Source organism: Lissotriton helveticus, chromosome 9 (genome assembly GCF_964261635.1).
Source record: "Lissotriton helveticus chromosome 9, aLisHel1.1, whole genome shotgun sequence".
In the NCBI taxonomy this organism is placed as follows: Eukaryota; Metazoa; Chordata; class Amphibia; order Caudata; family Salamandridae; genus Lissotriton; species Lissotriton helveticus.
Genome location: NC_136070.1, coordinates 62654996 through 62671618, shown reverse-complemented (window position 1 = coordinate 62671618; position 16623 = coordinate 62654996). Strand labels below are relative to the sequence as shown.

General features: G+C 45.0%; 1 protein-coding gene across 1 annotated transcript in view; it reads left to right on the top strand.

Annotated features, from left to right (window-relative positions):
- SUSD6 (sushi domain containing 6) overlaps positions 1-16623 on the top strand; it is a 160547-nt gene that overhangs the window by 125929 nt on the left and 17995 nt on the right. Inside the window, exon 3 of the mRNA XM_078659452.1 lies at positions 10660-10692. Within this exon, the coding sequence (XP_078515578.1) occupies positions 10660-10692 (33 nt within the window). The remainder of the gene's footprint in view (positions 1-10659; positions 10693-16623) is intronic.

The window sequence follows — 16623 nt, the reverse complement described above, 5'->3', positions numbered from 1 at the left end:
TAGGAAAAATTCCTTTTTTATGTCATCGGGTTCACCCTGACTCCTAAAGGTCAGGGTGGGCTCAACCATATTTCAGGGAGCACTTAATAGATGGGTGACCAGGGAGCTTAACTAGAGATTAAAATACCTCACCTTCTCCTAGGTATCCCTTTATCAGTGGAGCTGGTGGGGAGACAAAAATAACATGTGGGTAATGTGGACTGTTATGGTCCTTTGACCCTTGTTTTTTGACCATGGTCGTGTGAGGGTTATATATAAAAAGGTTCTTTCCTTCCCCGCACAAGTCATGCGGAGCTAGCATACCCACAAGAGGTGACCAATCACCCACCCACACCTTGTCCGCTATATTATAGGCAACAAAAAAAGCCCTTGAACCCTGGTGGGATACTTTTTCGTTATATTGGTTTATCCTGGGAGGACGTATGCCCCCCCCACTCCCTTTATAGCCGTAAGGCCCTCTCAACCCCCCAGATCCGGCAGGCTCCCCTTGTCTGGATCTTTTTTGTGTTTATTACGACCCATGTGAATTACCTTGCTCCATGGCACTTAATCTTAATTTGATTACAGATTAATCACTGCTGATTTGTGGTTATCTCTATATGCTATGCTGATACCAGTATAAGGAACTGTGTGCCTTCTCAACTGTCGTGACATCCCTTTGGGAGGGGCCTTCTCTGTCGCTGGCCCTGTGATCACCTGCCGAGGGACGACAACTCCTGTGGCAACGCCTGTATGCTATCACCTGCTGTAACATAGATTCACCCTGCCGAACAGCACCATCACAGCATAAGGGCCCTTATACTTCTACCCCTGCCCCTTTCATCGCCAGAATCTTCGCCGCGGCTCCCTGGTAGCCACTGGCGAAGCAGCGGAGTGTTTTCTGCCTGGGCTGAACGAGGCCTTGCCGCTTGCGCCTTCCCATTTGAGAAGCTGAGTAAGGTATCAAATGTTATAACTGTAACCGACACAGTTTGACACTGTGCTTTGACAGTAGCCTTATTGTGTACTTGAAACTGTATCCTTGTGAATGTGCAGAGACCTTAGCAGAACTAGTTACAAAGTAACAGCACTACTTAAGAGGGTAGCGATGTTTGCCGTAAAATGCCCTGGAGTTACTAAGTATATTCCCATAAGTAATATTCTTAGTATTAAAAATGGTATAAAAAGTATAACATTGCTTGACTAACTTTCAATTGCGAAAGATCCGTCACCTGCTTACCCAAGCAGCATTAATACAGGTGGTAGTAGGTCTGGTATTATCCCATCTGGATTATGCCAACTCGATCTACTTAGGGTTACCATTCTGTCGGACTAAGCGGCTCCAGCCGGTGCAGAACCAAGCAGCTAGATTGATCCACCAGCAACCCTGGTGGCAATCTGCCAGACCTCTCTTCAAAAAAACGACACTGGCTTCCACTGCCTCAACGCTCTGCTTTTAAGACCGGTTGCTTCATCTTTAAATCCCTAAACTGCCACAGTCGCGTATTCATTAATAATCTGCTATCTAGGTGTATCCCACCCGGGATCTTCGCTCCAAACATCTCCACCTGCTAGTCACTCCTAAATTCGACCGGAAACGACATGGAGGCTGTCGTTTTGCATATCTGGATTCCACAGATGTGGAATTCGTTCCCCTTGGAGATACGGTCCTGCACAGAACTATTACGGTTCAGGAAACTTCTCAAAAAATGGTTATTCAAACAAGACTAATACTTGCCTTAGCCGCGACCAGTTCAGAATAGCGCCATGAAACCTTGGTGTACGTGCGCTTTATAAATTTGTTATAACATAACATAACCCCTCTTGGACATAATGTGTATTGGGAGACATTTAGACGCTCCCAGTGACCCCTGAAAGTCCAGGCCTGAAGGGGGGTACTCGGCTGAGCTTGGAGCCGTGTCCGGCTCCTGCCGCAAGCGTTGTAATGGTCCTGAAGTTCCACCGATCCTTCAGACATGGCCCGGCTTGGAGCATTGGACCGGCTTCTGGACACCACACCAGGATTGCTGTGCCCAGTTCTGGGGTCTGTGAAGAGTGTGGTGCTTACTCCAAAGGGCTGATCTGTCTCCAGTTAGGGAGGCTGTGCTTGCACTACAGTGCCTAGTTTTGAAGACTACAACTGTAGTATCGGGCCCAGTGCCAAAGCCCTCACTGATGTTCTGCTCAGTGCTGAAGGCGGAAGCTTAATTTTTTGGTGGGTGGCGGGCAGAATTTTCCTGAATGTAGTGCCCCGCATTGCAAGCTAAATAAGGAATACTGTGCCCAGATCCTGGAGGCTGCACCTAGAGCAATGTGCTCAGTTGTGGAGACTACATCTGGACTATTGTGCCTTGTTTGGAAGCATCCTCTGGTGCATTGTGGAAAGGGAACTGGCCTGCAAGATTAGAACACAGTGGCCCTTCCAGAATGTGGAATTGAGGAAGTGCAATGCGGAAGAGGCTGGGCGGCCACAGATGTGGTCATCACCTTGTGGACCATTCCGGCTTCTTTGACTGTAATGAGTGCTTGTAGCAGGATGCAGGCTGTTCTCAGGGTACCAGGCGGCATTTGGCACTTTGGCAATGGCCACTGAGGAGACAGGAATCATTTAGGAAGGATGCTCTACAGTGGTGCCTGATGGGGACGGGCCAGCAGGGCGTTGATGCTTTTGAGACTCTGTAGCAGATGGTTTCACTTTGGTATTATACCTATAATTTTAGTAAAATCAAAAGGTCTTTGCTAATGCCAGTTCTTACAAGCGTAGGCACAGCCAAGGTATCTACTTTATAATGCTAGTGCTGAGCTGTCGGCTTTGCCAATGTTTGTCAGTAAAGTGTTTTATAAAAAGGAAAATTAAAAAAATCTAAGTACTGTAGGAAAAGCAAACCTTTGGTATCCAAAAACTCTACATTGAAGTCAGTGCTTCAGCCTTTATACATGCTTTGGTTTGTTTCTCAAATACTTTTCACTTTGGAAACTCTGAACAGAATTAAAAAAAAAAAATTTAGTGTAAGAATGTAAATGGAAATGCCTGACCAGGTCTAATTTACCTATAACAAAATTGACCCACTTGGTTCTCTCTAGGAGCACACTGAGCCAATGTATGGGGTTGCAGAAGAATTGTCATACTAAGTACACCTTCTGCCTCCTTCACTGCTCAAACCCCCTTCTGAGTGAATGCAGAAGATGTCCTTTTCCCCCAGCACCGTACAGGCCTTTCTGTGCCGTAGTTTGTGCTTTCATGCAATATGTGGAATGCAGGAGATAAAAACAATACAACCCTTAAAGTCTGCTCAAGAGCCCCACACCGGCAGGAATAGTCCTTCTGTTGTCCTTTTACAGGCAAGCAAGGAGGGGTGTGAAGCAACAAAGCGCGTGGGCCAGGGGGGAGGGGCAGGCTAATATTTGAGGCGAGGAAGCTGCGCACCAGGGAGTGAGCTAGAAAAATCATGCGCTCTCATGGGGGGAGAGCTAGAAAACACATGCGCACTCATGAAGCGCTGAATTTTAAATGTGAGCGTGGAAGGATACAAGTCAGCCAATCAAAAGGGTCGTAAAGAGACTGCTTCAGGGGTGAAACAAACGCAAGAGGAAGTAAGCCATCACATGAGAAGCGAGCATGTGACAATAAAGCCAACAAGTTCACAATAGGTCTTTTTCGCAACCAGACATTTTCTGCTGTCAAATGGGCAAGACCTAAGAATGAGACTACCCTGTAATGGGAACCTAGTGAATAGAGGCTACTTTGGTTGAGATTAGGCCTGGGCGGTAAATTCCGTTCCGCTCGTGGAATTTGGGTCATTTTGCGTTCCACGGAGAACGCAAAATTGCCCAAAATTCTGCTTTCTGCGACTTCGTGAAATATTTTGCTTGTTCACGTTCTCAAAATTCATGTTTGCGAGATATTTCCCCCCCCCACCCCCCCCCCCCCCCGAGCACGCAAACAGCAATTGCGAACAGGAAAAAAGCACCGAGAACAAACATTTCCTCGTGTTTGCGGAATTTCGGCGTGTACGCTGAGATTTTTTTACAGTTTTTCAGAGATTTACGTAACGCGATTACGCAAATTCCGCCCACCTCTAGTTGAGATGTCCCTGAAGGCGGTGGCTTCAAACTGCTGAACTTCCAACCCAAGAACACAATAAGTTGATTGGTCGTTGGGACGCGTGCAGACTTCAGAATCCCCATCTTGTGGTAATGTTTGCCGTGTTGAATTTATGAATGAATGAATAAACACTAATAGAGCACATGGCTACCAAAGGCCTCCCAACGCTAGAGACCGAGCCAATATTACTCATGCTCAGAGAGGTGTCACCCCTGCCCTGGCATCCCTTGGTGTTTATTAGATCTAAAGCGAAACCGTGCTCTTTACCGCAATGTTTACAAATGATGTAATCTGTGGGCGGGGTTTGCTGGAGCTCACCCCGCCACACTCGATGTCATCTGTCTTCTTTTATTGCTGCTTCAGTATCTCTTGGAGGTCAAAGGTCAGAGAGCCCTCTCACCCAGTTGACCCTTGCTTTTAGAGGGGTAGATCTGGGGTTGAAGGGAGGGGGTGTTGGTTGAGCAGATTGAGGGAAAGTGACAGTGCCGAGGGGCAAAGGTTACACACTAAATAAGCGGCAGCACTGAGATTGGAATCCCTCCTTGGAAGGAGACAGCCTCTCAAAACACCGAGGGCGAGGGTGGGCGCCATCTTTAAATCTCCAGTGCCCTTCAGCAAATGGAGCCCCACCCGCCATCCTGTCTTCAATAAATGAGCATCACGCCACGGTAACTCACTCTGTCACAATACCACTTAGCGGCAGCACTCCCTGGACCTTAGCGCCATGAAACCGTGCGCTCAATAAATACCTTTAACATAACATCATTCTACACGTCAGAATGTCTCTTCCTTGGTGGAAAAAAAGGATAAACGTAAGCACAGGGGAGGTAGAATACTATTTGTAGTATACTATCTCGGTCTTCCCCTGAGTTACTAAAGTGTGCAGAGGGGCCGCTCAGGTCCACAGTAACCGCAGTCGCATCACTGAGCGCAACAGAGAAGACGGACACTGCAGGGACTGCTGTCCTGTGACAGGCCCGCAGTCTGTATGTATAATATACTTGCCTATAGGAGCTTTAAGCAAGTACCTGGTCCATTGGTCTGTTATTCTGACATTTACAATTTTCTAATGCCCTCTACAGCATACCGCCCACTTAAACCATTTTGTTGATTTCACTGTGAGTGACGGCATTCTGCCCTTTCGCAAGCAGCACATCCATGCCAGCGTAGTGCCACGGGCTGCTATGGCGCCCAAAACATGTTTTTGCTTTTAGATATCTTTACTTATTTTAAGACTGACGAGGGCCCAGCAGCTTCCCCAACAACACCGTTTTGCAAAAAGTTTTGACAACACAATAGGGTCATTATCACAGCCAAAAAGCTGACCGACAATTCAAGCCAATTGGCTTTGCTAATGCTTGTTTAACTGTCTAGGTAGCAATCTGAGTATTTTGAGAAGTGGAATATGGAGGCGAACAAATCAAGATTAGAAAAGGTTAAACTTCAAGCATACTTCACTCACACTGGTGTCACACTCCGAATGACCCAAGTCTATACATTCTAAAACAAACCTAAATTAAAACAAAATTTTTGCAGGAAAAGACTAATTTGAGAAAATACTAGTACAATTGTATTGATACAAACATGAATAAATAAAACACTGTATTAAAAAGATATATATGTTCCTGTAGATACACAATTTATCAACACATTAAAACGCATTTTTCATTGAACTAAATCCGAGGAACCATGACGGTGCCATTTTTATAAAAAATAATGGGACACAACATTTAGATTCTAATCGGATTAGTAATTCATGATGTTTCTCTTATGATGCACCTCTTTTGTCTCTGATGAATATTTGTTAATGTGTTGATAAATTGTGTATGTACAGAAACATATATCTTTTTAATAGTGTTTTATTTATTCATGTTTGTATCAATAAAATTGTACTAGCATTTTCTTAAATTAGTCTTTTCCTGCAAAAATCTTGTTTTAATTTAGGTTGGTTTTAGAATGTATAGACTTGGGTCATTCTGAGTTGCTGACACCAGTGTGAGTGAAGTATGCTTGAAGTTTAACCTTTTCTAATAGTGTTTTCCAAGGGATTTCTTTTTTGTTGATTACATTGGTACCCAGTCCCTTGGTTGGTGGGTCTCTCCCGTAAAAACTTCTTTGAAACAAATCATGAACCTGATAATGAGGTGAGCTACAGTAAATAGAACTGCAGTGAATCCTATCTTTATTTTATACCACAACAAGGCAGATGGATTTCTACGTCACACTCTGTTAACAACTGATAACTCGGGGAACCTCTTTCGGGTACTTAAGACTTGCCTAGATTAAACCTTCACCGAAATCAAAGTTTGGAAGGCACTCTGATGCAGGAAGGCACATTTCGAGTGCCATATCGGAGTCCCCTGCTGGCACTCCTGTGGTAGTTAAAGTGCTTTTGGCACTCAGGAGGGGGCACTGAACACAGGCTGGAGGCTTGTTTATTATCTCCTTTGCTGAAGTCTTTGGGTGACGTAAGCTGCCTTTTCTTTTGGTTTACAGCGCCAAGACGCCGCGGCATTCGTGCGCTTTATAAGCATTTCAGTCAGTCAGTCAGTCTGCTCGGAGGATGAGCGGTTCGAAGCCAGGACGCAGGGGTCGGAGGTGACGTGATGTCATCTGTTGGCCTTACCCAGCAGGGGCTCGGGTGTTTAAGGCCACGTGAGGGTTATTACCGCAGCCCTTCCCCTGTAACGTGTCCGATGTTAGGCCTGTGTGGGCTGCCACTGCGGTGGAAATGGGGGCTTCCCCCTGTGTAGGGTGGCGTTGCTCGGTCACGTGGGGCTGCGATGCAGTATTCGTGTTTCTCCTCCTAATTCCTTTTGTAATTTACTTCACTGTTGTAAAGCGCTCTGACGCCTGTGCGCGCTATATCAAAACGCATAAATACATGCGTGTTTGACCCTTCACTGTTTTGGCGGAAGTAAACAGGGCCCCAGTACCCTGGGATGCTATGGTGCTTCTGTCTTTCAACAGCCCGGGAAGCTGGGGATGCAGCGCCTGCCCGGGGCAATGTAGCGCCTGCCCGGGGTGGTGCAGCGCCTGCCCGGGGTAATGTAATGCTGGTGTCTTTCAGCGGCCTCTGACCCTTGGGGGAGGGGAGACTGCAGTCACTGTGGGAAAGCAGGCAGCCCCGGCTCTGCACTTCCTGTAGCTGCTGGGAAGGGTTGATTGCATCAGACCGCTCGTCTCCTCTGCCTGCTCCTTCATTGCTCTTCCGGCCTCTGTACCAGCCACACTCACTCCTGCTCTTTCTTCACTCATCATGGCTTTCCTAATCCTTTCTTACACAAAGTTTACGTGTTTCCTTCCTTGTTCCTTCACACTTGTTGTCTTTGTTTTTCGGGGTTTCGCTCCTCCTTTCTCCTCTTCCTCACTTCTTCCCTCCTCCTGCCATGTCGCACACCTTCCTCAACCCCTGTTGTTCCTGGTGGCATCGGATAAACTGTTATGCAGCACCGCCACCTTGTGTTTAGACGGGGTATGGCAGATACTGTTTTTGCTGCAAAGCTCTCTATTCAGTGTCGGTCTCAGATTGGCCAGGCTACAGTTTGTATTCATGCAGCCCCTGTATGACCACCTACCTACCTGCCCTCGGTCCTGGCTGCTTTGACCCCGCGTGCACAGCTGCATCCGTACATGCGATGAGGTGCAAAGGGCGTTTCAATGGAGGAGCCTGAAAGGTTGTGCTAACGCCTTCCAAATTACCAGGATTAAGGATCCTGAGCCGAAGCATGCGGAATTTGGTAGTTGTACGTAATGCGCCCCAGGAATGTAGAGTCCCAATGAATGCAAGGATGGGGCTCAGGCACAACAACGTCCCTTTGCTCCAAAATTCCGATTTTTGTCTTCCTGTGTCTCCCTTTTTAATTTAGAACCTTTTATTCTGATTTGATGAACTGTTTTAATATCGTTATGGCCTGTCTGCCTCAAGGATTACTGGTTATTAAAAGCCCTTGTCTGCAGCCAGCAACTATACTGCAGTTTCAGGGCCTTTAACAAATGTTATAGTTCTTGGTAGCTGTTAAAATTATAGTAACTGGTGATCTTATGGCAGCCCAGACTTTGAGACGTGCTTGCTGACAACGAAGGACGCATGGAGGTCATATTTAGACGCTCGAGTGATTAAAGAAGTTCAGTAAAAGTAACACCCGACAGCCTCAAAAAGTCGAGTCTGTGTCTGCCATTCGTGTTGTTGAATTGGTGACATGATAGTTACATAAATCTCTGCAGAGGCTATTAAATAACTACACTGAAGTATCTTACCCTTCTGGTGGGTGATTCCCAGTGGCGATGGTCTGACTATAGATGTACATTTTCCTTCAGAGCAATGCTCCTTATAGTGTATAGACGGTACTCCTAGGGGACACAAATATATTTCTAGAGGGACACAGGTAAGTGGTAAAGAGAACAGAAACTTTTTCAGCAAGGTCACAAACGCATTCTGAAAACCAATACAATTTTGCAGATGCACTTAGAAGATTATGATTTGAAAAAGTAAAATTGAGCTCCTTGCAATGTTTAAAATGTTAAACGGGTTAGCACGAGGAAATGAAAAGTACCAACGAACATCGGTTTTAGGTAAAAAATAAATGAAATAAACGAGCCCCCCTGCCCACAAAATAAATTAGTCCTTTTTGCAACTTCAGAAAGTGTTTTTAGTTTTATATTCTAGATTATCAGTAAACGTGGCTTAATGTGAGGCTTTTTCTTTCAAAATGCCCTTCCTGATCTGACTTGAAATGTATCCCTCACTTGTAATGCGTTAAATCTCTTATGCGTACATCTCATATGCTTGATAAGATAATTAGAGAAAGGAAACTGAATATCAGCTTTAGTCTACATTTTTTTTTAGGAAACCCTTTCATCCCTTTTGCTTGCTCTTAGTATGTAGCATTTGGTATGATTGAAATATGCAATTTTTGGCATTACAGATCACATTTGCCACAAACCGAGCTCGGCATCAGTTTAAAGACCACAGATTTTTTTTCGAGGAGCCTGCTGCGGTTCCTCGGTAGCTGCACAGTACTAAATGGGGCGATACAAAAGGGGATGATGGACGGAGCGTTTGAGCAAATCAAACACTCACCCCCAGGCAACTGATCTGGGTTGGCAGGGTATGCTCAGACATGTGTCCCTTGCTCACTTTGCCACTGGATTCAAGCAAGCCGGGCTGAAGACGGCTGAAATGCCAGAAACCGGTCCTCGGAAGCTTGTTTCCGGTCCAGGGAAGGCATGGCTTGGCAGTTCGGGCTGGACTGTTCCCATGAGGCACAGGGTCAGACTGATTTGCATATGGCCATGTCTGAACTGGGGTGGCAGAGTGGGCTAAAGAACGGGGATGGATTAAACCCAGATCAGTTGACTGGGGGTGAGTGCTTGTATTGTCAACGCTCCGTCCATCATTTCCTTTGGTTTTTCAATACTAAATGGGGTCCTACTTTCAGACAGCACCAAATCCCTGAGTTTTTCCAAAAGGAACTTGGCGTTGGAGGGGAGTGTGGGGGCGGGGGATAGGCTTTGAAAGGAGAACAGCTGGGAGTGAGATACGTAATGCCAAAATACAATCTGATTACTTAGTGCTCTGTTCTCTCAAATTAGTCTTTTATCTGTACTATGTTGCGTGCAAGTTCTTTTCTTTTATGTAACTTTCCTGTGAAGCTCTTAGTACAGATGTAGTACCACTTCCATCACGGTCTCATTTCAATTACTGAAAAACAATGTTAATTATGTTGCAGTTTTCATTTACCCAAAAAATATTTGAAGTCTCCTGTACGTATGTTTGTGTTCATATGTTTTAAGTATACAAAAAGTGATGGGTGGAATGTTTAACATAATCTTAGCCACTGGTAATTACTCTGGGCTGCTTCCCAATCAATCGTTATTTGGCACACCACAGCACCTCAGTTTGGACCCAGCCATATGTAAATCAGTCTTGACCCTGCTGCAATAGGAACAGTCCAGCCCGAACTGCCAAGCCAGGTCTTCCCAGAACCGGAACTTGAGCAACCCAGGACCGGTGTCGCCCTTATGAGGCCTCTGCAGGCATAGCTTAGTTCCAGTGGGCACATGACCCACATCTGGGCATACCAGTCTTTTTAGGGTGACTTATTAAAGTATACAAAAAGTGATATATGGAATACGTGAATTAATCTCCGACACTGGTATTTACAAGGGGCCGCACCCCAGTGCAAGCTTCACTCAACTGAATAGCCCTAATTAGGGCATGACCTTTCCTGGGTTGCTTGTATTCCAGTTAAAGAAGGACCTGGCTTGGTGTTTTTGGATGGACTGTTCCTGTTGGAGAAGGGTCAAGTCTGATTTGCATATGTCTGGGTCTTATCTGAGGGGGATATAGTGGGCAAAAGAACAAAGGGTTAGGATGCTACGAAAAGCAATTGCCAGTGGTTCGATTTTATTTCAAGCATCTTCCCATCAACATTTGTGTGTTTTGTGTTCATAGATTTGCCTGGAGATAAGTCTTATCACATTAAGTGTTAATTCTCTGCAGAGATGTCTTTCATAGGATGCGATCACCTTGTAATCTATTTACAATGTTTTTTCCTTTTCTGTTTCTATAGGTGGCAAGACTTCGGCTGATTGGAATTCACAGGGTAAGATAACGTTTTTATTTTATTTCTTTGCATTACCGGCTGTAGATGCCTTTTATTTACAATGCATTTTACCTAGAACATTCCATTTGCTCATAACTTATTCACAAATTATGGTCTTTTGCTCACAAGTGTTAACTTTGAACTCAAACATACTTAATTACTTTTGTTTGTTGTGGGATTAATAGCTTCCCTTGGGATAAGACATCAGAAATAGTCAGTAGCGAGGAGCACAACCTCACCCATCCATACAGAATGGTTCTTTTTTGTGAAGAGCCTTTGGCTAAAAACACTCACCCCCTGAATATGGGCAATGGGGCTAGACCCGGAACTTAGTTCTGTAGCTCACAGCTGGGAGTGGCCTCTGCTGAAGGTTTGGGAAACAGGAGAATCTCCTGCACAGTGGGGAAAATTCTGAGTAAGAAGTGTTTAAGCCTTCCAACATTGTCGCCAATAGGTTTTCTGATATTTGGAGTTCCAAAACTAGGAGGCAAAAGACTGCCCTGCAGGAGTGTTCTAGAACAATCCGATTACACCGATCATAACCTGCTGAAGCACTAGTAAAATCAAGCTATTGCCCTAATACACAGTGAGCAATTATGTGTTGAATACTAGCAACATTTCCAAGGTCATGGTGGTTGAAATTACACCATGCTCCATCTGTTGTGAACATGCCTGCTGCTTTCCATTGGTTGTCTTTCCTGTCACTCATTTACTTGCTTCTTATTCGTGTCCCAGCTTATCAGTCTTGTGTTTGTCCCGGCCATGGAGCATTGCTTCTTTACCGTCTCTTTGGTTGGTTAGCTTTTCTGCTTCCACTGCTCGCATTTCAAGCCCTAACTTTTTCTTTCGTGTTAAGCTCTCCTCAAGACTGCATTAGTTTTTGAGCTATCTCCCTAGTGTACTTCTCTCCCCCAGCACTCAAGTTGCTCTGTCACCTCTGTCTTCTCCCCGTTGCCTCCCGTGCCGTCCGTGTTCCTTCCACCACAGACGCCCTTCTTCACGCTCTCTCCCCATTGTTGTTTCCTACAACTCACTTTTTGCTTTCCCATTTCTCCCGCCTTCCCCAGTCTTCCCGTGTTGCTTCTGTGTTCAATCCTTACCCGTGTCCTACTGCCACTCCGTGACTTCTATTTCCCACACTCACTTTAAAAAAAAAAAGGCTTTAGGGTGTCTTTTGTTGGTAGTTACCGATTCAACTCGATTAATAACTAAAAGAATAAAAAAGCACCTACATAATTTTGCAGGCAGGCACATACATGGTGTGCATGCCTCAATGCTCAGCAACCTCAAAACCAATAAATCACAAAGGCGAAATCTCTTGGCTTTGCCAATGCTTGTTAGACATAGGCAGTCTCTGCTTCAAGTATCGCCTAGCCACAGCTGAGCACAAAACAATCGGTGTGGAATAAGCTTCACAAGCATCCTTGTTTTAGAGCTTTCGATGGAGACAGCCTTCATGAAGTGTTTTGGGGTGCCTTTCCTGGGGAAAGAGAATAAATAAAAATGGAGGCATCGGGGAATCTGTGTAAAATATGGTAGGCAGTCCCAGGGAGTGTTGTACCCCAAAGTCTGGAATGCCCGTTTCCCCAAGTCGGAACTGGACCAAACTATCTCTGATTCAGGAAAAGTCTTAAAACTGAACTCAGGTCTCTAAATGCAGTGTCTCCCATGTGTGATCGCTGAACTGACCGTTTCTATCTCCTTCTGTTTGACTCTAGTCACCCACCCTCCGCTTCTTTTTATTTAGTTTCTGCTACACCTGACATCCGTCCAAAGCATTATAAACCAGCATAAAAAATGCAATAGGTCTTGCCTTTTATTAAGTTAATACTATACAAAAGGTTTCTTATCTTTATGGGGCCATGTGTTTGGCCACATAAAGATAAGAAACCTTTTACTTCAGAAGAAAAGCAGGCGAGACAGTCCAAGTGGGACAGCAGAAAGAGAGAAAAGTCCACGTCACCAAAAGCTCTTTCCCAATGGCTGGCCACCGTTTAGCATAAACGGGGACACCGCCCAATGGGAAAGAGGGGTGGGGCTTAAAGCCCAATACATGAAAGCCCTCAAAAACATAAAATCTCGCCAGCGAGACTGCACATGCGCAGCCCACGCAGGTGAGACCTAAAAATAAAGGACACTCCTCGCTTTACAAAGCGCTGATAAATAACTTTTTATCGCCTGAAGCATGCACAAAGCGCACCGGAATATTGTAGAAAAAAAGAAACATAAAATTACATTGCTAACAATTTTACAAAGAATTTGGAACAAATGACAAACCCTGCTACGCCATGCATTTGAGAGAATAAGGTCCGCAGTGAAAGGAACAACACAAGCCCCATTCCATATTCGTACTGAGTTGCTGCTAAATGTGTGGCAAGCCATTTTAAAAAAAAAAATAATAATCTTGACTTGCAAGTCAGGAGGCTCTTTACTCCAAAGCACACTGGTGCCTCTTGGTACTTGCTGTGTTTGTCCACAGATGCAGGGTCTGAGTTGACTGTTTGACTTCTGTCAATGTCCAGCAGTATCTTAGAACCTGTGGTGCGGCGCGTGAACACTCATCACCTAAGATAATAAACACATTCACAAGAATATGGCTCTTCAGTGTATACAATGTCCCAGGCTCCTTGACCCTCGACCCACCCTTGGCACCATGGTACTCTTGCTGCGAGTGCAGTTCTCCGTAGTCTGCCCTTCATTGGGGTATTGGTGGTGTCTTGGCGCAGCGGCCTAAGCCATCGATTCTGGGCACCTTTATTTGACCCGTGGTAAAGAATCTAGTTTTCCTCCTTTAGAGGTCCATAAAATTACCATTAAGTTGAGTAACAATAAACATCCGTTACCTGTAAGTGCGTCAAGGGACCATCTTGTGGGTAAATTCTGTGTTTCCCAAATACATATTTTTAGTGTTATGTTATTGTTTGAACAGAGCCTGCTATGCTAGCTGAGGTGCACACCTCATGCAGTTGAAACGTGTCCAGGCACCCCTGCTCCCTCGCAACAACGTAACCTTCTGTTAAATGAAAGTGGAAGAAACCAATATCTAACAGTTAAGGGGTCCGTGCTTTCTGTAGTTAACCCCTTGGCTGCGGCGGTAATTCCGCCACAGCGCTAGGGGGAGGGGGGTTCCGCGTAGCGCTTCCATGCTCGTGACGGAACCGCTCCGTCACGAGACTCGGGCGCGCTGTGCTTGTGACGGAGTGGTTCCGTCACGGGCCCGCCCGCTCAATAGAACGCGCCGCGCAGGCGCGAAATCAGCACCGCGCAGGCGGCCGGGCCGTGACGGAACCACTCAGTCACCAGCACAGCGCGTCCGAGGCTGGTGACGGAGTGGTTCCGTCATCTGCATGGAAGGTGTTAAAGGCTGAAGCGGTTGTATCCTCAGTAGGTTATAGGGATGCTCTGCCTTGAGTGGCATTTATATTCGTAGACATCCTGTGCTTTGAGTAAGTTTACATGGCCCCCCACGCATGACATCTTTGTCCACGTCTGACATCTGACACACCATCCCTGAAGTCGCAAGTGCGAGAAGTGTGCTGTCAGATTGAGCAGCAAGAAGCTGACTTGTGATGTTTTGGGCTGGCCTGCAGTTTATTAGATAGCTCATAGAGTCGAGCACCTGCTGCAGAATCACTACGTCGAAATTGCTGCTACGATGAAGACCATCCACTCGGAGGCTCCATCTGACCCTTGCTCTCACCCCACATTCACCAAAGGATGCCAGTGAATCACTAACACCCATCCTCACCACCTCCACCGACTCAGCCACATTCACAAGAAACATGCAACCCTCATGACCCTCCTCAAGAACCCATCTGCTGACCCAGCCATGCTTTCCAACTCCCTCCTCCCATACCCGGCCAAAATCTGAGCGGAACTAATCAACCAGTACCTCACTGACCACCTCCATTTAAGATAATGGGGTAACCCAGTAACCCTCAGAACCTGAGTAGGTATGCTAATGAAAAACAATGGTATTTGTCGGGAAAAATAACTGATTGGCATACAGTACTTGATACATTCAAGAAATTATGCTTTAATCATATGGTAAAGCAACACACCCGGAGACAAAAACCTTATGCCAAAAAATACATTTCTTTACTTATGCTTTTATATATACAAATTAATAGATGGCTGGCTTAAAGCATGAAGCACAAACAACGATTAAACAAGTGATTAGTGGTACTGTTGGTGACTGGTAGTGATCAGTGACCAGGTTCTGTACTAGGGTGACATGAATAACACATATATACAATAAGAACGATGTTTATCACGCAGCGGAATCGGATGGACGAGGACATCTCCTCCCTACTCTGAATAGCTTTGGTGATTGCCATGGTGCCCCTACTGTAATTTATTCCACTGGCTGGTGAAGATAGATCCCTATGTTTAGACAGACCACAATCCATTGATGTGAGTTTAAGCTGTCGGCTGACACCCCCAGGAATATGAATGCATAAATTCAATGCGATACATACTTAAAGCTATTAGGCTCTCATCTCCGTTCCTCTGTCTTGATGAAGACTCGCCCTGGAAGCTTAAAAAATCTGCACTACTGTTAGTCGAAACGTCAACGTTACTGTTGTAATCAGTCCACACAATTCCTTCCACCAGAACAAGAAAATAATATATCCTGTTTGGGTCTATGCATTTTACTGTGGATATACGTGCTAAATATTATTCTTATTGTGTGTGTGTGTGTGTATATATATATATATATATATATATATATATATATGTATATATGTATATATATGTTATTCATGTCACCCTTGTACAGCACCTTGTCACTGATCACTACATGTCACCAACAGTACCACTAATCACTTGTTTAATCGTCGTTTATGCTTCACGCTTTAAGACATCCGTCTATAATTTGCATATATAAAAGCATAAGTAAAGAAATTTATTTTTTGGCATAAGGTTTTTGTCTCTGGGTATGTTGCTTTATCATATGATTAAAGCATAATTTCTTGAATGTATTAAGTACTGTATGCCAATCAGTTGTTTTTTCCGACAGAACCATTGTTTTTCATTAGCTCACCGACCAACCTCAACCACCACCAGCTCCTCAAATCCTGAAGTCCAGATTCAGGCCCAACCACAGTACAGACACAACACTCATCGCCATCACAGAAGACATTGGCATGGTCCTTGACAGAGTAGACATGGCAACCCTCATTCTCCTGTACCTCTGCAGCATTTGACAGTCTAATACCCCGACCTCAATAGACGCTTGCATGAAGTTGGCATCCCAGGGCCCGCTTTCCATCTTCTAAATAGATGGATACAAGACAAACTATTAGCCTGGCACCTTACTCCTCTGAAGCCTGCAAACTAGTTTGCAGCGTGGCTCAGCGTTCATCACTTAGCCCCGCTGTCTTCAACACATACATGATCCTTCTGGCCAACTGCATCCGCCCACACGACAAACTCATACTCTCTCTCTCTCTCTCTGGCAAGACCCCCAACATAAGAAGTTCACCACCTGCACGACAACACATCCTGCTGCATTTTTAGTAACTTTTTAACAGTTTGAGCTATAACCAAATTTTGTTTTGTTTCAATCTGCAGATTATGCATCAGATGATGGATTATGTGGCAAATGTGCCTAATCTATAATTATGCGAAAATCAGTAGGTCGCACAATCGCATACTTCCCACTGGCCCTACTTAAAATGCTGCCAGAGAATGTGCCACATATTTTGCCTCTAGTGCAACATAATTTAAGTAACCTTCCTTCATGATTTAGATAATCTTGTCACATAAACCTTGTGGCCCCAACAATGGAAAAGCTCTGCAGAGGGAAATGAGGGATGTCATTCTGAAGTTAAAACAATATTTCATATGGAGAAGTTACATATATTTGATATTTGACACTTTCCTCTGAAATAAGTGTTTATACTCCTGCATTTTGTTAAAAAGCACCCA